Genomic DNA, 26,088 nt, shown 5'->3' with positions numbered 1-26,088 from the left:
AATCTAGTCCTTCTGGCAATCGCCAGCGCAAGTTGCGCACCTGAACGGGGGCGGCCGACCTAGGCCCTCCCTAGCCACCTGTAACTTGCAAAAAAGGAAGAAAATTCAACAATATATAAGGGGTTTTCAACCCCAAAATTAAGAGGAGGAGGCAAAAAGAAAAAAAATAAACAAATTTTTGAGCGAAAAAAGAAAAAAATAGCCTACCGCCGGCCATCGCACCAGCACCGCTATACCCACCGCCGCAGCACTCCCATCGCCGACACCTCGCAAAGCAAACAAGAGCCAAAAAAAAAAGAAAAAGAAAAAGGCAAAGAAAAAAATTTCCAAGAAAAAAGAGAGAAAAAAAGCTTCGAAAAAGAAAAAAAGAAAAGAAGGAAAGGGAGGGGAAGAGGAGACCATCGTGCGCACCACCGCCGGCCGTCGCACCAGGAGGCGTCACCGGTAACACAAAAGGGGGCGCTGATCGTGAAAGAAAGAAAGAAAGAAAAAGAGAAGAAAGAAAAAAAGAAGAAGAAGAAAGAAGAAGGAAGAAGAAAGGGAAAGAAAAAATTTTAATTCAGTCGGGTCAAACTGACCCGACCCCGCAGGCCATACCACCAGCAGCCCCCAGGCCCAAAAAAAACAGCAAAGCCCAAAAGAAAAAAAAACAAAAGGGGTAAAAAAAAGGAGCAGGCCAACCCACCAAACAGCAGGCCCACTTTGCGCAGCCCAGCGCCAGTAGCAGGCCACCAGCAACAGGCCCATCAGTGCCCAAGCCCAGAGGCAGCAGTCCAGAAAAAAAAGAGGAAGAAAAAAAAAGAAAAAAAGAAAAAGGAAAAAACCAAGCTCGTATTTTGGACCTTTTCAGTAATTTCGCATATTTCATTTTTAATTTAATGCACGTATTTTTATGTTATTCCGTTTTAATATTATTGGTACTTATATGCATTTTTATATTTTTGTATTTATATTTTTAATTTAATTTAATTTTATTTTAAATAATTTCAATAAATAAGGCTACGAAACGATTTAACACTAAGCCGTTGATTTCATCGCTATGTTAGGTGAATATAATCAGTTTGTGTTAAATACGAGACGCCCTTCTCAAAATTGAGAAACTTAAAAGTTCTTGTGTTCCAAAAATTTCCGTGTTTTTTTTTATTTTTTGTATTTATGTTTTCTTAAATTTTTTTAAAAAAATTAATAAATAAGGCAACAAATCGATTTGACACTAATTCGTTGATTTCATTGCTATGTTGAGTGAATATCATCGGTTCGTGTTAAATACGATACGTCCTTTTAAAAAAATTCTCGTGTTTCAAATTTTTGTGTTTTCAAAAATTTTTTGTGTTTCAAAAGTTTCGTGTTTCAAAAAATTCCTGTGTTTCAAAAATTTCCTTGTCTTCAAAAAATATTGTGTTTCAAAATTATCGAGTTTTAAAAAAAATTTCGTATTTCAATCGGATCACGATTAAGTATTAAATTGAGCTCGTATTTTTGAAAATTAAGACAACGCGCGCTTAACAAGATACCAATTTTGGGAGTCGCAAGGGTGCTAATACCTTCCTCGCGCGTAACCGACTCCCGAACTCTAATTTTCTCTGAATTTCTACATATACCTAAAATTACCTCTTTTTTAGAAAAGTTTAAGAATAAATTTTTATTTTAAAAAAAATAATTTATTAGGTGTCCGGTCACACCTAAAAAAAAAGATCGGTGGCGACTCCTCTTTTGTACAAAATCGAAACTTTATTTTCAAATTTTCAACAATCAATTTGACTAGCGCCCGTACATAAAATTTTTAGTTCACTACAGTGGGTATCAACTTTTCAAACCATTAAGACTCATTTACCATCTACCCATATAGCAAGTTTGATTTGCTTTCGATTGTTTTTTTCGTGAAAATTACATTAATGCTAACAAAAGAAAAATAAATAAATAATGAGAAATATTCACCAATCGTATTTATTAAAGTGAAAGTTACAAGAAAAAAAATGAATTCCATTAGACTATCGACTGATTTAGTTAAGGATATATAAATGTTGCTCATCTCTATGAAACAGCATCACCATCATCCTTTAATTATTAATACATGGAGCATTGATTCATTATCTTTGATCAAATAGGCCCCGCTGTTACTTACTGTGTCTTGTTTTAGTCAAGATAAGGACAGAAGATTGAAATAGGTGGTTATAATTAAGTCATCCGAGTAAACGATATTTGGAAATATATACATGTACCGTGTAGTGCTGTGCATGTCCAACCTTCATCAATAATTGTGAGGCTCATGCAGATTCTTTTATCTGCCAGGAAAGAAGGCAGTCCAGCACCGATTACGAACACCTTGGAAAGGTTAGTCTTGTTATTATTGTAGCTTCATTTAGGCAAATTAAAGACTTAGTTTGATGAAAGTCGTTGACGTCAACAATACTTGGAAAATGGAAATCAATAATGACACAAGTTTGGTAGCTTTCGATTGGTTTCTTCGTGGAAACTATATTAATGCTGACAAAGAAAAGTTAAATTACATACGAGAAATGTTAATCAGTATCTCCCAGTTATTAAAGTGATACTTATTAAAAATAAATTAAGAATATATAACTACGACTCATCTTAACGACACAACATCGACATCGTCCCTTAATTATTATAATTAAATTTCATGAATATATGGAGCATTAATTTATATTGAACTATAAAGTTTAATAGAAAAAATTAAAAATAAATTTACTTAATACTTATTTATCTTGTATGACCACATCTTGTATCGTTGGAGTCGAAGGCAGGTAAGCATATGGCGAGTATTCCCCATGAAGTTTTGTGGAAATGGAACTTTGTGATCAGACGAAAAATTTTGAATTTAGATGATGGGAAAAATGGGTGCATACCAAAGTCTTAATGGCGTTGGCTCGTAAAAATATAAATTATTCCGAATACAAAAGGGATATATTATAGAAACAGAGTATCGTTATACAAAAAGGCATAAAATATTCCTAAAAAAACCATAGAATGAAAAACTCCCGAACAGTGGTGCCTAGTCTTCGTCAGCCATATACCCATCGCTTTAATTTTACGCCTTGTAATTCACCCTAAGTCATATCAAACAATATGAAAAAAAAAATAGTAATTGCAATAGTCATGGTCATTGATCCTAGCATAGCAGACATCGACCCTTTTGGTGTGGGGGTACGTGATTTCTTGTTGCAATTTCTAAGCATTCACACTAAATTGGAAAAACAACAAGAATAAAAAGAAGGGTGACGAAGATAAAGAGAACTGACAGTCTTTAAAGAAAAAGAAAAACATGGCTAGTGTGAACGAGTGTGCTAGGATGTACCTTGACTTTGTAAAAAAAAAAAAATATGCCAGTCAAATCTTAATTAAAAATGATGACCAAGTGTGCTATGATGTAATTTCTATTTTGAGAGATTTCAATTTTAGTCTCAATGTTTTGTAACAATTGTATAAGTTCCTCAACTTACAAATTGTGTTATATGAATTTTGAAAATGATACATGTGTTTTATGAATTCATGAGTATGATTTATTGATGTTTGAAGTAGAGTTCAAATGTTTTCAAGTATTCTTGAGCTCCATTTTGTGCTTGCATGTAAATGAGATGTTTTCGGGTGATTTTGGTGTGTTTTACTCTTGCTTTTAAGTTTCCTGCTTCAAATCTCTAGACATGCATGTTTTTAGACTCAAATTTTGCTTCAAAGGTCTAAGGTTTCGAGACTTGCACCCAAGTATCGAGATTCATAGTCCAAATCCTGAAACTTACAAACTAAGTCTCGATACTTTGTTAGCTAAGTCTCAAGACCTGCAACCCCTGCACCCATACAAAGATAGTAACATTAAGTCATTTCAAATAATATGAAACAAAGATAGGAATTGCAATAGTCGTGGTCTTTCTTCCGACCAAACATCAACCCTTTGGTGTTGGGATCTCTAACTTCTTATTACAATTTCTAAGCATTCACACTATATTGAAAAAACAAGAAAAAAAAAGGTGACAAAAATAAAAGAGTACTAAGAGTACTAGTACTCTTTAAAACAAAAGAAAGGCAACCTATATACTATAACCACAACTTTTGTCCATTTATCGAAAAATCATAAGTTTTTTCATTTTAATTTAATTCCAAAAAGAAAAAGTAAAAGAAATTAAAAGATAAAATAAATTTTCCTCTAAAAATTCAAAAATTTCTTATAAAAATTCAAAGTAATTTCCTACAAAACCCCAAATACTTCCTTCTTACTGAAAAACCTAAAACTAATTTTAATAAATGAAAAAGAAAAAATAAATTGATTTTTCCACTAAAAACTCTAGTTCTTCATATTAAAATCCAAATAATTCTCTGCAAAATCTTAAGTTTTTTCCCTTCCTTTTATTGAGAAAAAAATTGAAATTAATTCTAAAATTAAAATAAAAGAAATTAAAAAGATAAAATGATTTTTCTAACCCGACATAAGTTAATTCTTAAAAAAATATATAAAAAAATTAAAAATATAAAATGAGTGACTAAAATGAAATTTTATTTAAGTTGGATGACTAAAATAATTCTATGTAATGACAAATTAATAATAAGTGATTAAAATGATAAAAATATATAACATCAATACTCATATTACAAACTTTTTAGTTTTAGTACTAAAAATAAAATTGTATAAAAGTTGTGGAATTCGCCAAATTGATACCTTGACTAATGACTTTTAACAAATTAAGTTATGATTTGTCTCAACCGTCACTTTAATTACATGATCTTCACTTTCCTGTTCTTTTCTTTATTCATAAATTTCTAAGGGACATACGTACGAAGTCTTTTCAATTCTACTTGCCCTTTAAGGATGTGTAGACGAACACATGTGTATGAGTTTAATATGTTTTGTTTTATTTTTAATTCAAGAGGTGTTTCGGTATTTTCTCTAAAAAAATTGAAAAAAAAGATGATTTTCCCAACTTTTATTAGGGGGCCTAGAAATATTTAGATGCAATGGCTTAGTACAACCAATTGAAAAGTCCTACTTTTTTTTTTTTAATAACTATAACCATGCAAAATGGAAAGAAGACTAATTATATATAAAAATAAAATAAGTTCATTTATTAAAATAAATTACATTATCATTTTTGTGTCTGCTAACAAATTCTTCTTTATAGGTTATCTATTTAAGAAAATATCAAAGACAATAATATCAAAGGGCAAATACAATATTTCCTTTGAACATTGAACATTGTTTAAATTCAAACAACTCGAGGAAAACACACCAAAGCCATAGATTTGACGAAAAAAGGAAAAGAAAAAACTAAAAACTAAAACAGCATACAACGTCTCATAAACGTAACATAGCCCAAAAATACTAATTTACAAATGCAAACACTCGTATGATCAAATTGAACAAGAAGGAATGCAAGTTATCCTCCAAGTCCACCTTGAATCCTTTCTTCAAATCACTGGACACGAAAATGAACTCCAAAAACATGCTATTTCTGGCCAAAACATACAGTAGCAAGGCTGCATCTTCCTGATCTCGAACCACTACATATGACAAAAAGAAAGAATAAGGCTTGTCTGTAAACTACAAAATCAGAAAAAAAAAAAAACTAATAGATGGTCAAAACGTATCTTGGAATTTGGGTTCAGTGCTTGTTTCTTTTTCCTCTAATTCTGCAAATCCATCTTGTAACATTCGGTTTCCAATATCTCTCAACTATTCTTACAAACCACCATGGCCTTCCAGTGGTGAACACAAGGTAGCCAGTGCTCAATCCTAGCACTACTCCACATCCGTATCCCATCATCACAAGTTTCCATATAAAGGCTACTGGAGAACCTTTAGCTTCCTTACGCTTCGGTGCAGGTGGTTTCGATCCCTCACCATTGCCGCATTGCTTTGTCAAGGGGAAGCCACATAATCCTGTTGATAAGTTAAATTAAAAAGGGGTTGAAAAGTCAAAAATGGTGGGAGGTGCAATTGGCACCGAAAGAAAAAAAATAGTTGGCAAGTTGTTTAAAGTTGAAAGGGATAATTGCAATTTTGGTTCCTAATTTTTTAGGCCATTTGCAAGTTAGTCCCTGAACTTCAACTATAAATAGGCCTAACCATTTCTCATTTCAACCATCCCAACCAATCTTTCTCTCTTAGTTTTCTCTCTTCTCCCATTTGAGAATTCTTAAGGAATTCTATTTGTTTGTAATACTTTGAAGATAGTAAAGTTATCATCTGGTGTTAGTGCCCGAGGACGTAGGTATAATTTACCGAACCTCGTTAAAACTCTTGTGTTCTTTTTTTGTTCTATTTTTCTTTCAATATTTGAGGGTATAATAGTAGTATTTAATTGTGCTATTAAATTACTATAGAAGGGATATTCTGTCTAAGGAAAGACTTGGTATTTAAGAGATCCATGTGATCCACCTCTCTTTCCTGGGAATTGAACTTTGTGTGATTTTTTAGTACAATAATTTACACGCTTCCGACCCTATTGGAACAACAAGTGGTATCAAGAGCCGAAGGTTAATCGTAGTATGCTCTGTGGTTGCAGTTTAAACTGATCTTCCACATCAGAAAAGATTTCCTTAGGTATATTGAAAGATTATGGAGAAAACGGTCGGTGTAGGAGCTTCAACATCGTCCATGTGGACAAGACCGACAATTGCAAATGCAAGATTGGCCGTGGAGATCTTTGATGGCACGGGCCATTTTGGTATGTGGCAAAGTGAGGTTCTAGATGCCCTTTTTCAGTAGGGTCTAGACATTGCCATTGATGAAGAGAAACCAGATGATGTACAGGAGAAAGATTGGAAGGCGATCAATCGGTTGGCATGTGGCACAATTCGATCATGCCTTTCTCGAGAGCAGAGGTATGCTTTTTCAAAGGAGACTTCTGCAAATAAGTTGTGGGTGGCACTTGAAGAAAAATTTTTGAAGAAAAACAGTCAAAATAAGCTCCACTTGAAGAAAAGACTGTTTCGCTTCACATACGTCCCAAGTACCACAATGAATGATCACATCACCAAATTTAATCAGTTAGTCACTGATTTGCTGAATATGGATGAGACATTCAAAGATGAAGATTTGGCTTTGATGCTGTTGGGGTTACTTCCTGAGGAGTTTGAGTTCCTAGAAACTACTCTACTTCATGGCAGGAGTGATATATCTCTGAGCGAAGTCTGTGCGGCCTTATACAGTTATGAACAGAGAAAGAAGGACAAACAGAAAAACTCAATCAGAGATACAGAAGCTTTAGTAGTCCGAGGTCGTTCATACACTCGGAAGAAAACTCAAAAGGGGAGATCAAAGTCAAAGTCCAGACTCGGGAAAGATGAACGTGCTTTTTGTCATGAGAAAGGCCACTGGAAGAAAAATTGTCCAAAGCTGAAGAATAAGGGAAAAGCTGCTGTAGATGCTTGTGTTGCAAAGCATGATACTAGTGACTCTGAACTATCACTGGTTGCATCATCATCGTCGTTCCATTCAGATGAGTGGATATTGGATTCGGGTTGTACCTATCATATGTCCCCTAACCGGGAGTGGTTCTCTGATTTAGTAGAACTAAATGGAGGAGTTGTTTATATGGGCAATGACAATGCCTGTAAAACTGTTGGGATAGGTTCAATCCAATTAAAGAATCAAGATGGATCAACCAGAGTTCTGACTGATGTTCGGTACGTGCCCAGTTTGAAGAAAAATCTCATCTCATTGGGAGCCTTGGAATCCAATGGTTCAGTTGTTACTATGAGAGATGGGATTTTGAAAGTGACATCTGGCGCACTTGTGATATTGAAAGGCATCAGGAAAAATAACTTGTATTACTACCAAGGTAGTACAGTTATTGGAGCAGTCGCTGCAGCTTCCGGTAACAAAGACTTGGACTCAATGCAGTTGTGGCATATGAAGTTGGGACATGCCAGCGAAAAATCCTTGCAAATTCTGGCAAAGCAAGGATTGTTGAAAGGTGCAAAGGCTTGCAAATTAAAATTTTGTGAGCACTGTGTTCTGGGAAAGCAAAAGAGAGTGAAATTCGGCACTGCTATCCATAATACAAAAGGTATTTTGGAATATATTCACTCAGATGTGTGGGGGCCTTCCAAAACACCTTCGTTGGGAGGAAAACACTACTTTGTTACTTTTGTTGATGACTTTTCCAGAAGAGTTTGGGTGTATACCATGAAAACTAAAGATGAAGTGCTTGGAGTTTTTCTTAAATGGAAAACTATGATCGAAAACCAGACTGGCAAGAAAATCAAGCGGCTTAGGACGGACAATGGAGGGGAATATAAAAGTGATCCGTTCTTCGATGTGTGCCAAGAGTATGGTATTGTTCGACACTTCACAGTTAGGGATACACCACAACAGAATGGAGTGGCAGAGCGTATGAATCGAACATTGCTGGAGAAAGTTCGATGTATGTTGTCCAATGCTGGGTTGGGCAAGCAATTTTGGGCTGAGGCTGTGACATACGCTGGCCATCTTGTTAATCGTTTGCCATCATCTGCATTAGAAAGAAAAACTCCTATGGAGGTATGGTCTGGAAAACCGGCTACAGATTATGATTCCTTACATGTGTTTGGATCCACTGCATATTACCATGTGAAGGAGTCAAAGTTAGATCCGAGGGCAAAGAAAGCTCTCTTTATGGGAATCACTTCTGGAGTGAAGGGATTTCGTCTTTGGTGCTTAAGCACAAAGAAAATGATCTGTAGCAGAGATGTTACCTTTGATGAATCTGCCACATTGAAAAAGATAGCAGATAAAGATATTCAGACGAGCAATACTCCACAGCAGGTGGAGTGTACTCCAAAACAGGTGGAGTTTGAGCAGATGGGGATTTGCCCAGTTAATAAGTCTAATTCTCCAGCCACAATGGAGGAATTAGAGGTTGAAGAGGTTCTGACCCAAGAACCACTAAGTACACCAGAACCAGTTGCAGTTGCAAGGCCACGGAGAGAAATTCGTAAACCTGCTCGATTTACTGATATGGTGGCCTACGCCCTTCCCGTTGTTGATGATATTCCTATCACTTATCAAGAAGCAATGCAAAGCTTAGAAAGTGATAAATGGAAAAGCGCCATGGATGAAGAAATGCAGTCTCTCCTGAAGAACAATACTTGGGAGTTGGCGCAATTACCGAAAGGTAAAAGGGCAATCGGATGCAAGTGGGTATTCACAAAGAAAGATGGATCTCCTAGCAAGAAGGATATTCGCTACAAGGCAAGATTGGTAGCTAAAGGCTACGCTCAGAAGGAGGGAATTGACTACAATGATGTATTTTCCCCTGTTGTGAAGCATTCCTCCATTAGAATTTTGTTGGCCTTGGTAGCACAGTTGAATTTGGAGCTAGCTCAACTTGATGTTAAGACGGCTTTCTTGCATGGTGAGTTAGAAGAGGAGATCTATATGACTCAGCCAGAAGGATACACAGATGCTGGTGGTAGAAATTGGGTTTGTAAGCTTAACAAATCGCTATATGGATTGAAGCAATCCCCGAGGCAGTGGTACAAGCGATTTGATAGCTTTATGAGAAGGCAGAAGTACACAAGAAGCAAATATGACAATTGTGTGTATTTGCAGAAGCTGCATGACGGATCTTTCATTTATCTACTCTTGTATGTTGATGATATGTTAATCGCTTCGAAGAGCCAAAATGAGATAGATAAGCTGAAGGCTCAGTTGAATCAAGAGTTCGAGATGAAGGATCTAGGTGAGGCCAAGAAGATTCTCGGCATGGAGATAAGTAGAGATAGACAGAGAGGCAAGCTTTGTTTGAATCAGAAGCAATATCTGAAAAAGGTATTACAATGTTTTGGTGTAAATGAAAACACAAAACATGTAAGTACCCCACTTGCTTCTCATTTGAAACTTAGTGCTCAATTATCTCCGAAAACTGAAGAAGAAAGAGAATATATGGCGAAAGTCCCATATGCTAATGCAGTTGGGAGTTTGATGTATGCGATGGTGTGTACGAGGCCTGACATTTCACAAGCTGTTGGAGTTGTGAGCAGGTATATGCATGATCCTGGAAAAGGACATTGGCAAGCTGTGAAATGGATTCTACGGTATCTTCGAAAAACCGTAGATGTTGGTTTAATTTTTGAACAGGATGAAGCACTTGGTCAGTTTGTAGTTGGATATGTTGATTCTGACTTTGCTGGTGATTTAGATAAACGTCGTTCAACTACGGGGTATCTGTTTACTCTTGCGAAAGCCCCAGTGAGTTGGAAGTCTACCTTACAGTCTACAGTAGCTGTGTCTACTATAGAGGCAGAATATATGGCAGTTACAGAAGCTGTTAAGGAGGCTATTTGGCTTAATGGATTATTGAAAGACTTGGGAGTTGTTCAAAGTCACATTAGTCTATATTGTGACAGTCAGAGTGCTATTCATTTAGTGAAAAATCAAGTCTATCATTCAAGAACCAAGCATATCGACGTAAGATATCACTTTGTGCGGGAAGTCTTTGAAAAAGGAAAAATTCTACTTGAGAAGATTCCGACAACAGATAATCCCGCAGATATGATGACCAAGGTGGTAACAACAATCAAGTTTAATCATTGTTTGAACTTGATTAACATCCTGAGAATTTGAGCACCTTTAGGTGTATGGCGCTCGAGAGCGCATTTGGAGGCACTACAAAAGATAGCTTTATCGAATTTGGGGAGTTGAAGGAAGTGTGTGAAGATGTGATTATCCTAATCAAATCTTCAAGGTGGAGATTGTTGATAAGTTAAATTAAAAAGGGGTTGAAAAGTCAAAAATGGTGGGAGGTGCAATTGGCACCGAAAGAAAAAAAATAATTGGCAAGTTGTTTAAAGTTGAAAGGGATAATTGCAATTTTGGTTCCTAATTTTTTAGGCCATTTGCAAGTTAGTCCCTGAACTTCAACTATAAATAGGCCTAACCATTTCTCATTTCAACCATCCCAACCAATCTTTCTCTCTTAGTTTTCTCTCTTCTCCCATTTGAGAATTCTTAAGGAATTCTATTTGTTTGTAATACTTTGAAGATAGTAAAGTTATCATCTGGTGTTAGTGCCCGAGGACGTAGGTATAATTTACCGAACCTCGTTAAAACTCTTGTGTTCTTTTTTTGTTCTATTTTTCTTTCAATATTTGAGGGTATAATAGTAGTATTTAATTGTGCTATTAAATTACTATAGAAGGGATATTCTGTCTAAGGAAAGACTTGGTATTTAAGAGATCCATGTGATCCACCTCTCTTTCCTGGGAATTGAACTTTGTGTGATTTTTTAGTACAATAATTTACACGCTTCCGACCCTATTGGAACAACAAATCCCAAGTTACCGTAATAGGAATCATTCTCAAAAGTGTTGAATTGGTTTCCATGGGGGATGGGTCCCACAAGATTGTTGTGTGAAAAATTTAACACTTCGAGAAACGTCAATTTTGTCATTTGAAAAGGAATCTCGCCACTGAGGTTATTTGATGAAAGATCTAAAGATTCAAGTTCTACTAAGTTCCCCAACGATGGTGGAATATTACCGGTGAAGCTGTTGTGAGACAGGTTGAGCACCTCAAGTGTACGAAGCTCTCCAATTGCCTCCGGGATTTTTCCAGAGAATCTATTATTTGAAAAATCAATGGCACTGAAAATGGGTAACGTTCTTATATACTCCAACTCCATTTCTGACTTTTTCCATGTTACATTGACCGAAACTTGATCATAGAAATGTAATGCGTAAAGCGGAGTCAGTCCTTCCTTATCGGATTCTTGTACTAGTTCACTTAGGTTTCTTGCATGCTTCAGAGAATTTAGATCTTGGAAGAAAGTTGTAGGTAAGACTCCATTAAATTCATTCCCAGAGAGATCAACAATTTGCAATGATGAAAAGGATGGTCTAATATCTCCGGAAATGTTCAAGAGACCATGAAACCTGTTGAATCGTAGGATTAAAACTTGCAGAGCTGGAAGTGCACCCAACCAACGGGGAAAAGTATCATTTAACTTGTTATTTGCCAAATTTAAAAACTTTAAAAAGGTACAATTGATCAAGGATCGTGGCAATGGCCCTTCCAGCTGGTTGTCATTAAGGGCAAGATTTATCAAACCATTGTAATCAGCACAAAAATCAGGGATTTTTCCTTTAAAGATATTCTTTTGTAGGTTGATGATTCTGGAACCATAACTCGAACTTCCAAGACATTTCAGAATTATTCCACCCAAGTAATTTTTAGATAAATCAAGAATCTGAGGGAAAGTCAAATTACAAATAGGAGGAGGGATTTCTCCTGTAAAATTGTTATTTGAAATCCAGAATTCTTCCAATGAAGGTGGTAGTGGAGCTAGAAGGGGACCCTGGAGTAGGTTAGAACGAAGATCCAGGATATGAAAATTCTCCCCTGGAAATTGCTTTAAACTCATCAGTAAATTGTGGGAAAGATTTAACTAGGACAATTGTTCCCAACCTTCTGATTCCCATTTGAAAATTGAACCCTTAATTGCATTATTAGAAAGATCAAGATAACGCAAGCTTTTGGCTGATCTCAAGATATTCGGAAATTGTTGTACATTGCAAGAAGAGAAGTATAAAGTCTCGAGTTTTGAAAAGTGGAGTTAACACCATCGTCACTACTCAATGATAGCAACTTGTTATGTGAAAGCTCAAGCATTGAAAGATTCTTCAGCTTTGAAAGCACATCTAACTTGATGGCACCATTAAAATTATTTGACGAAAGAACGAGTGTTTCAAGGTTCTTCAACTTTAAAAGCATATCTGACTTTATGAGACCACTAAAGTTATTTGATGAAAGATCAAGTTCGATCAGATTTGCAAGATTGAAGAACGAACTTTGTATTTCCCCATGCATGTGATTATATGCCAAATAAACCTCTTGAACTGAATTAGGCTTTTGAATCTTGTCAATTGGACCGGTTAGACTGTTATTACTAAGGTCTAAATATTTTAGAGATGGCAAAGTAAAAGGCCAAGATGTAATTCCTCCGGTTAACGAGTTATCATTTAGAAAGAACTCATTCAAATTCTGAAGCCCTGTTACATGAGTTGGGAGGGAAGCTGAGGGAAGCTGTTTAAGGATGAACAGAATTGAGGGAAGCTGACCTTCGAATTCATTGAGGGATAAATCTAGAAAGGTGATTTTTGTGAGGTTTCCAATGGACGCAGGAATGGACCCTCCAAAGTGATTATTGTAAAGTTTAAAGTACTTGAGGGTACTGCTCCAATTGGACTTAGGGAGATAACCTGTTAAAGAGTTCCAACTTAGATCAACATGCTCAAGGTACGCTAGCTGGAATATTTCACTAGGGAATTCCCCCTTTAAATCACAAAACTCGAGACGCAAACGCTTTAAAGACGAAGGCAAGTTGTTGAAGGAAGTAGGCACAACATCAAACATATTTACACTGTTAAGAAAAAGGTTTTGTAATTTAGATAAGTTGCGTGTAAGCATGGCCAAACTATGGCTATCAAATTTCAAATGGTTATTTTGAGAAAGATCAAGTGAAATCAGTTTTGCTGGCAAAGAAATATCCGATGGAACTGAACCGGAGAAAGAAGAATCAAAAAAGATCAAGATGTATCAAATTAACTTAATAACTGACTAAACCCGGACTGAATCGGAGAAGCATTGAAATCATTGGAAGCAAGGTTGAGCCGTTTGAGTCCTTGAAGGCGGAAAGGGCTAGTGTTTGGAGAAAGAGAGCCAACAAGCAAAGAGCAACTAAGGTCGAGTCCAAACACTTGACCACTTGCCTTATCACAATTGACTCCTTTCCATGAACAGCAATTGGTGCTTTCATTCCAGTAACTTGTTTTGGGATAGCAAGAGGAATCATCACTAGAATAATCAATGGACATGGTGTTCTTGAATTGGAGGAAGGCTGAGGCGTCTTCAGGTAGACATAAAGGAGTTGGCTTAAGAGAAGAGATAGACAAGCCCAGACAACAACCGACAACCGAAAGAAAGAACAGCACTAAGAGAAGACTACGGATTTGACACAACCATATAAATTTTCCCATTTTAAAAATATTTGAAGCAAGCGATGGCAGGAGACAAAGTTTTAAGGAGGTGAACTTGGAAATGTGCTATGGGTTGAAGGCTTAAGGTATGAAAGTAGAATAAGGAGTGTCGAAACCGTTTTTTGAAAGCAAAAATTTCAGTTGTCGACTTTAAAAATAAAACTGGAGTCACCACCGATCCTTTATTAAGGTGTGATCGGCTCACCTTAAAAATTATGTTGGTCTACGAATTTTGAGAAAACGAGTTCGTGAGTCAGTTACGCACGAGGAAGGATTAGCACCCTCGTAACGCCCACAATCGGTATCAAATTGATCATTTAATGTCTTAGTGTCGAAAGTTAAAAAGATTTTAAAATCAGCTCAGATGATAAAATTTGCAAAAGGATAATCAATTGTTCAAGTCATGTAAATAAATCGAGTCCCAATGCGTTAGGGTACAATTCCTCATAATTCTCGAACTTTGAATATCACTTTAATTTTATGCGAAAATCTTCATTTTGAGAAAGTAACATGCCACACCCAATACGTTAGGACACAACAAGTTAAGTTCCCAGAAATGATTTTTATACTCATGCGTTTTGAATAAAGAATATCCTCGGTTATTTAAGATTAACAAAGAAAATCCGAACTCAATATGTTAGGGCTCAATTTCCCTCGAAAATCCCAAACTTCGAATATTGCTTTTATTCAAAAAAACCTTTGAAGCAAGAAAATAACTTTGATGTATGGTTAAAACCAAAACATATTTTCAAAAAGGGTATGTTAAAAAGGTAATATAGAATATGATACAAATGCTTTGATTTAAAACATATATGACTAAATATTTACAAATATATATATACAAGTACAATATACAAGTAAACTTGCAAATATGTGTACACATATGTTAAAACACATATATAAGTGTACATATAAAAAGGCAAAATTTATAATAATTTCTAAAAAAATGCATATGCGCCAGAATAAGGAAAATTCGTATGTACTATAAAATAAAAGTGTATGTACATGTATATATATATACTTGTTTATAAAAACTAGTATGTACTATAAAATAAAAGTGTATGTACATGTATATATATATACTTGTTTATAAAAACTATGGAATCAAAATTTATAAAATATAAAAAAATATGTGTGTATGAGAATTTAAATATGTATGTATGCACGTATATATGAATGTAAAAAAAAAATTATGGGAGTAAAATAATATAAAAGTATGTGGATATGCATATATTTACAAAATAAAAATGCTTATGGATACATATATAATATAAAGTATATGAAAGCTAAAACAAAAAAAAAACTATATATAAAAAGAAAATTTTAACACGTATGAATGCATGTATTTATAAAAGCTTAAAAAATATTAAATAAAGAAATATGTATATATATATATACTATATAAAAAATGCATGTATGAATATAGAAATAGTAATAAATGATAATAAATAATATAGTAATAAATTTAAAAATAAAAATTAAAAAAAAATGAATTGCAAAAAAAAGAACAAAATAACCAAAAAACGAAATTAAAATAGAACAGGGACCAATTTGCAACGCACGCATTATATGAGGGGGCCCTAATGGAAATAATCTGCCTCCCTAAAATGCTGCGCCTCAATGGGGACTGATTTGAAACAAGGTAAAAGAATTTGGGCCAAATTAAAAAGAAATAACTGACTTAATAAAACATGGCGCAAAGGGGGAGGACTTATTGCGAAATTCTACCATTTAAGGTTGATATGCGCAGACCCCCAAACCAAGCGGTGCCATCTTTGTGTGCTGCATAAATGAAACAAAACTGAAAAAAAAAAGAAAAAACAAAATCATTTGGTTCCTTTTTAAAAAAACAAAATGTGGCTCTGCTAGGGTTCTTTTAACCCATCCTTGCACCGCCGTTTGAAGCGATTCGGTCGGTCGAAATTCCGGCACCGATTCCGACCCCGACTCAGGCGTGGCAGACTTGGATCCCCACGGCGTAACCACGAAGGTAGTATTTTTCCCCTTGGTTCAATATAAAAGCAGTAAAAAAACAACAAAAATAAATAATGAATAATCAAAGATGCGATTCACCTCTTTCGACTTTATTTCACTGTTTTTCTTTCAATTTTCAGTATTATCCTCTATTTCTTTTTTTTCCCCTGGTATACAGATTTTAATTGGCTTTTTATAGCCAAAGCGAAAAGGAAAATAGATATATAAAAATATTTCTTTCATTCCATTTTGCTATGAATCCCTTTCTTTTCGCTATTTGCTCCTTGTTTGTTGTATTGCAGGTATGCGGCCAGTCAATGTGGAGGAGAACGTGGGTGCTGTTGTGCGTGGGAGCGGCGCGCGTGTAGGGGAGGCCGGTTGAGGATTTCAGCAAATTAATTTTGCTTGGCTAGGGTTTGAAAATTGGCTATTGGGCCTGCTAGTGTTGGACTGTTTATTTTTTCTGTTTTAATTTATTATGTGGGCCCGGGTAAATAATTGGTATTACAGTTGCCCCTCTTTGCTCGTTGTCGTGTGACGGGAACAGAGCAAAGACTAAAATACCCAATTATGCCCGGTTTTACTAAGCCTCGATTTCTTCATTGCTTCTCTACTTCCAATAGCTTCATTCCTTCCTACTGCATCCTGAGAGGTATAGGAATTGGTGTTTCTATCTACTCCACTGCAATGTCGGGGAGATAGGATTTCTACGTTGTAGCTCCTCAAAAGAACAAAATTTGCTATCTTTAATCTGCTCCACTGTAAACTCATGGAGATGAGACTTATAGCTTTAACTTGTTCTGCCACAACTTAAAGATAAATCTGATGCGATCTGCTCTACTGCAACTTCGGGGAGATAGGGTAACTGGCTTCAATGTACTCCACTGTAACCACAGGGAGGTAAAATCCATTATCTTTGATCTACTCCACTACTGCTTAGAGAGATAAGATCTGAAATCTTCAATCTATTCCACTGCTGCCTAGGGAGATAGAATTACTGGCTTCAATATACTCCACTATAACCACAATGAGGTAAAATTCACCATCTTTGATCTGCTCCACTACTGCTTAGGGAGACAAGATCTGAAATCTTTAATCTATTTCACTGCTGCCCAGGGAAGTAGAATTACTGGCTTCAATGTACTGTAACCACAGGGAGGTAAAATTCACCATCTTTGATATGCTCCACTACTGCTTAGGGAGACAAGATCTGAAATATTCAATCTATTCCACTGCTGCCCAGGGAAGTAGAATTACTGGCTTCAATGTACTCCGTTGTAACCACAGGGAGGTAAAATCTGCCATCTTTGATCTGCTCCACTACTGCTTGGGGAGACAAGATCTGTTTTCCTCAATCTATTCCACTGCTGCCCAGGGAGATAGAATTACTGGCTTCAATGTACTCCACTGCAACCTCAGGGAGGTAAAATCTGTCATCTTTGATCTGCTCCACTACTGCTTGGGGAGACAAGATCTGAAATCTTCAATCTACTCCACTGTTGCCCAGGGAGATAGAATTACTGGCTTCAATGTACTCCACTGCAACCTCAGGGAGGTAAAATCCACCATCTTTGATCTACTTTCTTCGATCTACTTCGCCACCAGTATGGGAAGACAAGATCTGCTATCTTTGATCTACTTCACGCCAACAGGGGAAGTAGAATTACTAATATACTCCACTGCAACTTCAGAGAGGTAAAATCCGCCATCTTCGATCTGCTCCACTACTGCTTAGGGAGGCAAGATCTGAAATCTCCAATCTATTCCATTGTCGCCCAAGGAGATAGAATTACTGGCTTCAATGTACTGCACTGTAACCTTAGGGAGGTAAAATCTGCCATCTTTGATCTGCTCCACTACTGCTTAGGGAGGCAAGATCTGTAATCTTCAATCTATTTCACTGTTGCCCAGGGAGATAGAATTACTGGCTTCAATGTACTCCACTGTAACCTCAGGGAGGTAAAATCCGCCATCTTCGATCTGCTTCATTGTCGATGCAAGAAGGCAAGATCTGAAATCTTCAATCTATTCCACTGCTGCCCAGGGAAGTAGAATTACTGGCTTCAATGTACTCCACTGTAACCACAGGGAGGTAAAATCTGTCATCTTTGATCTGCTTCGCTGTCTATGCAGGAAGGCAAGATCTGCTATCTTCAACCTGCTCCACTGTCTCTGAGGGAGGCGAGGTTGGTGTCTTCGATCTGCTTCACTCTTTCGATGCAGGAAGGCAATATCTGTTAGCATCACTGATCTGTTCTCTGGGGAACATGACCTGTATAGTGAACCTAATTATGCCTAATGATTAGGATGACATGATCAAAAATGAATCAAATGCTCCTAACTAGACAGATGTGAATGGTGTTTGCATGAATACATAATTTTATTTTATATTTTTTCAAGAATGATCCTTCTTAGGCTATCATTGCTCAAAGTTTATTAAGGCTTTATCACTGACGTGCTACAACGCCTTCTTGCTTAGCTGGCTTTTCTGAGGAAACATTTAATCAGGTTGCCCCCACTGTAAACCTTCAAGTTCGATCCACTGAGATGTAAAATTTGTACCATCTTTCTCCCGTTGTAACCCATGAGAAAAAAGATTTGGCCTTTCTCAATCCTCTACTATCACAATTCAAGGATACAGGATGTAAAACTCTTTGGTCTCTTACACCATTCCCAGGGTGTCCTACCAAATGCTCATGCGAAAATGAAGAATTATTTTCTCCAAGAACAACTTATTCTTATTATTCGGTGATCATTGCTTGCTTGTTCATTTAAGCTTTGTCACCAACACAACATCTTGCCGTATTGTTCAATCGATGTTTTAGACAGTAAAACTCAAAGGGATAGTCTGAATTTAGACTTTTCCTTATCAGATTTCCAACCTGGTTCGTTCTAAACAATAGTCCTGTTTCAAGTTCCTGTATTATTTAGAAACTTCTAGAGTAATATACAAAACTTCTGTTGTGAAAGTTTTATTAGTCTATTCATCATTATTCTAATGCAACATGCTTGCAAGAGATTATAACAATGGGTAGGATTTGAATTGATTTAGAGCATGGCTCTGAAATGAATAGATTATCAAAGATAATAAAGATGGATAACAAAGAAATTGATTTAGGAATGCGCATCTTGGAAATGAATGAAGTGTTCCAAGAATAACAGAAAATGGTATAAGGATTAGGTGCCCCAGATATCGCAGCTTGAACTTCTTTGTACAAACTTTCTGAAGACCATTCTGAGTTTAACATGTGTTTAGAAGTACTTTGTCGATGCCCCAAGATGTCGCCTACCATTTCCTGTTGATTCAAGTATAGCAAGACCACTGCATGCCCCATTGTGATCAGTATTTGAGCTGCTCTGATTACCTCATGCCTCATTCTGATCAATATTTGAGCCGCCCTTTTCGGGTTTTCAACTCAAATCCCCTTTGGTCTCAAGGTGCCCTTTATGGGTTTTCACCTTGGCCTCTCCATTTTTCTCTTTTTCTCTTTTTCTCTTTTTATTTTTTTGGACTCAAAGTACCCTTTGTGGGTTTTCACCTTGGTCATCTCATTCTTTAAGCGGAGTATTTCCTGACTGAACCTGAGTTTATAGGACTTTGCAGGTTTATCATCCAACTCGCTCAAAATCAAAGATCCTTTGGAAAAGACCTTCTCTATAACATAATGTTTTTCCCAATTTGGCATCCGTTATATTTTTTTTGTAGAGTGAGGATCTTCTTCAGCATTAGGTTGCCATCGTGGAATTTTCTGGGACAAACCTTTTGCTATAGGCTCGCATCATTCATTTCTTGGTACATCTGACCTTGATGAATAGTTTCTAGCCTTTTTCTTCAATTAAGTTCAACTAATCGTGTCGGGATTGGATCTTTATCCTACTTCAGCTCAGTCAAAACTCGAAGAGAAGGAATTTCAACTTTAATGAAACAACGTGATAAACTAAAAAGAGTGGCATTGCCCCGGTAGAGTTTTCACTGCACCATTCATGATATTCACCTTGAACATACTGCAAATTTCTGATATCGGGCTGTTGTTCAAATTGCAATGACAGCGCTTAAACTGGGTACATCCTGGTATGACCATGCGAAGGCATCTTTGAATGCTTGAAATAACTCAGCAACGCCTTGCTTTATTTTTTCGATCATGCATGTTCCCTCAAGGTCACAGTTTCTATTGTCTCCACATGAGGTAAAATTTCCTTCCTGCTCTACCATCCTTAATAAGTCCAGAAATAAGCTACAATCCAAGTCATCTTCAAAGTTGTGAGATCCCTCTAAACACATGTCTCACTCAAAATGAGATTCTGGGTCTGCTGCAGCATCACTCATGTCATTGATATTTGGGGACCCATAGTGGGTACCGAAGAATATACAAAAGAATGTATGAGTAATATGAATAAATGAATGAATAATTTGGCAGAAAAAATTTGAAAGAATGGAAAAAAACGTAAAGAATGAAAGAACATTTGCTCAAAGATGATTGCAATAATGTATTTCATTAAAATAATAATGTTTAGACGTGAGCCTATCTCACAAAGAAATTCTTATTGCTTCTAGGCTGAAAGCAACAAGTGTGTTCTGAACATTACTCTAACAGACTCTAAATACTACAGGGTTTCCTCTGCAGTCCAACTATTTAGAACATTCCCAGGTTTATAAAGGGCGAACATCTAACAAGATCTCTTCTCCAGTTGTTTCTTTGTGTTCGGCACTGATGTGAACGTTTCCCAACATTTCTTCATTCATCGCAGTCCCTTCATTATCCGTATGATTGAATAGCGGGTTTTCTGTACTGAAAGGATCCTCAAATTTGACAATGCCCATATTGATAAACCTTTCGACCAGCTTTCTAAAGGCAGTGCAATTTTCTATAGAATGCCCCGTAATTCCCGCATGATAGTCACATTGCGCATTTGTGTCGTACCATTTGGGGTACGAAGGTTGTAAAGGCTTCAAGTAGAAAGGGGAGACAACATGTGCGTCAAATAAACTTTGATACAGCTCCTGGTACGACATTGGGATTGGTGTAAATTGAGACTTCTTAATGTTTTGCTTTGTGCCAGATTCTTGTCTTGGAGGGATCTGATGGCCAATAGTAACCGTCTTTGGCTGGTTTGCGGTAATCGACTTTGAATAACTCTCGTTATACCTACCCACATTATTCACCTCATTTTTCCTCTTCCTCGAGACTTTTGAAGTATTGTCTTGGGAGTTCCACTCTTGCCCATTCCGTTTGCAACGATCTTCAAATTGTTTTGAAAACTCTACTTTCGCCTGTTTTGTTTCTGCTAGATCATCGAGGACAACAGGATTAGTTAGATTGCCCCTAAGATTGGAACCTGAGCCTGTAGTGAAATTCACCGGTGTCGAGGTATTGGTCTGGTACTGTGGTCGAATGTTAACAGTTACCCTTTGTGGATATGTGTTTGGTTGTACTTGGATGTTTGTTGGGGTAAAGCCTGGAAGATATGCAAGGCCTTCATTATCATTCCCAAAGTGGACCATTGGGTTTTTTCCTTTTCCTAACCTCATATCCAATAACTGGGTTAATTGGCTCATCAAATTTCTTTGGATTTCTAGCATCTAATCCTTCATATCTTGTTGAAATTTGGCCAATTACTCTAGCATCTGTATTTGCATCAGCTCTAATCTCTCCAACCTTTGGTCCATTCCTTTAGTTTCTGTTCGGGTACCGCAGGAATGTTGGTTTTTTAGCTGAAATAAATTTACTCAATTAGGGTCTTTTAATGGTCCTTAATGCACGTAATGTTGTGTAATGCAAATGCATGAAGTGAATGCGAAAAGAGACATTGATTCTTGGTTCAATTCTATTAGAACAACTTTACTAGAAAACAAATCTCTTTACATAAAGCAGATATATATACGATTTTGCCCTTATAGGCGGAGTCATTCGATCCTCTTCTTTATTCAAGCATTAAGATAAATCTCACGAACACTTCAAAAGGGATGTTTCTTCTATCTGCTTTTTACTTGATCCGGGTCGTGACTCGTTGCTCTTTTACCGTCGTGATACTCGTCGGCTTCCCTTTAAAAAAAAGTTCAGCGGCTCTCGAATAATCTTCGTCAGCTTGAGTCTTCGGGCAACGGAGCAATGGTTGTGTAGTCCTCCATTAAACTATTATCTTTCTCTTGTTGTGTTTTCTCGGAACATATTCGGGCAACCGTATTATTTTCCACTTTATCAAGAAACCCATTTCCTTATGACAAGCTCTCTATTTAACAATCTAACGTGAATCAACACCTCTTTTTATGATGAAAATGCAATGCAATCATGATGTCATGCAATCAAAACAAAATAAACCCAAGTCAGTATCACACCAAAAAGATATAATCCAATACAAACATGAAATAGCAAGAGCATTTATTTAGGAATCCACTAGGGTTTGGTATAGCTCTACCTAGGGCAAGTTCCTAAAACTCACTATATGGGGCTTAGTTTCTAGAGTAAGGGAACCCGAACCAGCAGATTCCTCGATCCTCACCCATTATAGGCTCATGTGGATCGACTTCAGTTCAGGGGGATACATTTCCCTATGGTTGCACGGAGATGAAAATCTCATGAAGACATAGGTACGGATGTATCCCGGAAGCGGTCCACTACCCTACACGGAGGTGAAGACCTCACGAAGGACTAGTTTCTCGCTCCCACTTAAAGGGTAAAACTGACCATGTAATGCAAAATGTAAATGCAAATACAAAGTTGCTAACACCATGATGGGAAAGAAAAAAAATCAATGAGTATGAAGGGAACTCATGAATTTTTTTTAAAAAACTTTTGATTTCCGACACAAAGACAAACATAATCAGTTTATAGCTCGACTCTCTAAAGTCCCCAGTGGAGTCGCCAAGCTGTCGAAACCATTTTTTGAAAGCAAAAATTTCAGTTGTCGACTTTAAAAATAAAACTGGAGTCACCACCGATCCTTTATTAAGGTGTGATCGGCTCACCTTAAAAAATATGTTGGTCTACGAATTTTGAGAAAACGAGTTCGTGAGTCAGTTACGCACGAGGAAGGGTTAGCACCCTCGTAACGCCCACAATCGGTACCAAATTGATCATTTAATGTCTTAGTGTCGAAGGTTAAAAAGATTTTAAAATCAGCTCAGATGATAAAATTTGCAAAAGGATAATCAATTGTTCAAGTCATGTAAATAAATCGAGTCCCAATACATTAGGGTACAATTCCTCATAATTCCCGGACTTTGAATATCACTTTTATTTTATGCGAAAATCTTCATTTTGAGAAAGTAACATGCCACACCCAATACGTTAGGACACAACAAGTTAAGTTCCCAGAAATGATTTTTATACTCATGCGTTTTGAATAAAGAATATCCTCGGTTATTTAAGATTAACAAAGAAAATCCGAACTCAATATGTTAGGGCTCAATTTCCCTCGAAAATCCCAAACTTCGAATATTGCTTTTATTCAAAAAAAACCTTTGAAGCAAGAAAATAACTTTGATGTATGGTTAAAACCAAAACATATTTTCAAAAAGGGTATGTTAAAAAGGTAATGTAGAATATGATACAAATGCTTTGATTTAAAACATATATGACTAAATATTTACAAATATATATATACAAGTACAATATACAAGTAAACTTGCAAATATGTGTACACATATGTTAAAACACATATATAAGTGTACATATAAAAAGGCAAAATTTATAATAATTTCTAAAAAAATGCATATGCGCCAGAATAAGGAAAATTCGTATGTACTATAAAATAAAAGTGTATGTACATGTATATATATATACTTGTTTATAAAAACTATGGAATCAAAATTTATAAAATATAAAAAAATATGTGTGTATGAGAATTTAAATATGTATGTATGCACGTATATATGAATGTAAAAAAAAAAATTATGGGAGTAAAATAATATAAAAGTATGTGGATATGCATATATTTACAAAATAAAAATGCTTATGGATACATATATAATATAAAGTATATGAAAGCTAAAACAAAAAAAAACTATATATAAAAAGAAAATTTTAACACGTATGAATGCATGTATTTATAAAAGCTTAAAAAATATTAAATAAAGAAATATGTATATATATATACTATATAAAAAATGCATGTATGAATATAGAAATAGTAATAAATGATAATAAATAATATAGTAATAAATTTAAAAATAAAAATTAAAAAAAAACGAATTGCAAAAAAAAGAACAAAATAACCAAAAAACGAAATTAAAATAGAACAGGGACCAATTTGCAACGCACGCATTATATGAGGGGGCCCTAATGGAAATAATCCGCCTCCCTAAAACGCTGCGCCGCAATGGGGACCGATTTGAAACAAGGTAAAAGAATTTGGGCCAAATTAAAAAGAAATAACTGACTTAATAAAACATGGCGCAAAGGGGAGGACTTATTGCGCAATTCTACCATTTAAGGTTGATATGCGCAGACCCCCAAACCAAGCGGTGCCATCTTTGTGTGCTGCATAAATGAAACAAAACTGAAAAAAAAAAAAAAAAACAAAATCATTTGGTTCCTTTTTAAAAAAACAAAATGTGGCTCTGCTAGGGTTCTTTTAACCCATCCTTGCACCGCCGTTTGAAGCGATTCGGTCGGTCGAAATTCCGGCACCGATTCCGACCCCAACTCAGGCGTGGCAGACTTGGATCCCCACGGCGTAACCACGAAGGTAGTATTTTTCCCCTTGGTTCAATATAAAAGCAGTAAAAAAACAACAAAAATAAATAATGAATAATCAAAGATGCGATTCACCTCTTTCGACTTTATTTCACTGTTTTTCTTTCAATTTTCAGTATTCTCCTCTATTTCTTTTTTTTCCCCTGGTATACAGATTTTAATTGGCTTTTTATAGCCAAAGCGAAAAGGAAAATAGATATATAAAAATATTTCTTTCCTTCCATTTTGCTATGAATCCCTTTCTTTCGCTATTTGCTCCTTGTTTGTTGTATTGCAGGTATGCGGCCAGTCAATGTGGAGGAGAACGTGGGTGCTGTTGTGCGTGGAAGCGGCGCGCGTGTAAGGGAGGCCGGTTTAGGATTTCAGCAAATTAAATTTGCTTGGCTAGGGTTTGAAAATTGGCTATTGGGCCTACTATTGGGCCTACTAGTGTTGGACAGTTTATTTTTTCTGTTTTAATTTATTATGTGGGCCCGGGCAGATAATTGGTATTACAAGGAGGTTTATATCATTTAAAGTCCACTATAAGTCTTTTAAAATTCTTTAAATTCCTAACGTGGAACTTGCAAGCTGAGATTTTTTTTTCTTAATTGGATCCTTTTGAATTCAATCTTTTCTAAATCTCTTAACATATGGGTTAACATATGGGTTATGACATAGAATTTCATGTAACCTTTTGTTAATATATGAATATTAAATTATTGTAGAATAATTAAATTACTGCTAATAATTTTTATTGTAAAATAATTAAATTATTTGTTTCACTAATGATATTTTATCACATTAAATATGTATTGCAATTTAAAAATAATAAAGTAGATTATATATTATTTTTATATTATTATATATTATGATTTTACTAAATTCATATAAGAATAATTATATTAAGAATTTTATTAAATTATATTTAATAATTATTATTTTAAATTATATTTTATAGTATTATAGATTATGATTTTAGTAAATTCATATAAGAATAATTATAGTAAGAATTTTATTAAATTATATATTTTTATTAAATTATATTTAATAATAATTATTTTAAATTATATTTTATAGTATTATAGATTATGATTTTAGTAAATTCATATAAGAATATTTAATATTAAGATTTTTATTAAATTATATATTTTTATTAAATTATATTTAATAATAATTATTTTAAATTATATTTTATAGTATTATATATTATGATTTTAGTAAATTCATATAAGAATATTTAATATTAAGATTTTTATTAAATTATATATTTTTATTAAATTATATTTAATAATAATTATGTTAAAATATGATTAAATTATTTATTATTTATATTAATAATCTTATTAAAATTTAATAACAGTAATAATAATTATCTACCTAAAAAAAAATTCTGCTAAGGGTATTCTATTCATTTTAGTTTTTTTCCTTATACTATTACAACATCATTCCATTCAACCAAACACAA

At 35.3% G+C, this 26,088-nt stretch overlaps 2 protein-coding genes and 2 long non-coding RNA genes across 4 annotated transcripts; 1 reads left to right on the top strand and 3 right to left on the bottom strand.

The window, feature by feature from the left end:
* Nucleotides 1–5,335: 5,335 nt before the first annotated feature.
* Nucleotides 5,336–12,356, bottom strand: LOC107917199 (receptor-like protein 19). The gene is made up of 3 exons (XM_041086317.1): nt 11,279–12,356; nt 5,697–5,893; nt 5,336–5,554 (listed from the first exon to the last, which is right to left on the bottom strand). The coding sequence occupies exons 1-3, from the start codon at nt 12,354–12,356 to the stop codon at nt 5,336–5,338; spliced, it is 1,494 nt and encodes a 497-aa protein (XP_040942251.1).
* A 122-nt stretch (nt 12,357–12,478) lies between these two features.
* On the bottom strand, nt 12,479–13,809 carry LOC121213533 (receptor-like protein Cf-9 homolog). Its single transcript, XM_041086316.1, has 2 exons — nt 13,554–13,809; nt 12,479–13,491 (listed from the first exon to the last, which is right to left on the bottom strand). The coding sequence occupies exons 1-2, from the start codon at nt 13,807–13,809 to the stop codon at nt 12,479–12,481; spliced, it is 1,269 nt and encodes a 422-aa protein (XP_040942250.1).
* A 7,923-nt stretch (nt 13,810–21,732) lies between these two features.
* On the bottom strand, nt 21,733–24,925 carry LOC121213783 (uncharacterized). The gene is made up of 2 exons (XR_005909207.1): nt 24,717–24,925; nt 21,733–22,207 (listed from the first exon to the last, which is right to left on the bottom strand). It is a non-coding gene; the product is annotated as an uncharacterized lncRNA (long non-coding RNA).
* LOC107917023 (uncharacterized) lies at nt 24,078–25,254 on the top strand. The gene is made up of 2 exons (XR_001689673.2): nt 24,078–24,633; nt 24,919–25,254. It is a non-coding gene; the product is annotated as an uncharacterized lncRNA (long non-coding RNA).
* Nucleotides 25,255–26,088: the final 834 nt, after the last annotated feature.

This window comes from Gossypium hirsutum, chromosome D01 (genome assembly GCF_007990345.1).
Source record: "Gossypium hirsutum isolate 1008001.06 chromosome D01, Gossypium_hirsutum_v2.1, whole genome shotgun sequence".
Classification (NCBI taxonomy): Eukaryota; Viridiplantae; Streptophyta; class Magnoliopsida; order Malvales; family Malvaceae; genus Gossypium; species Gossypium hirsutum.
This window is presented reverse-complemented; position numbering and strand designations above follow the sequence as displayed.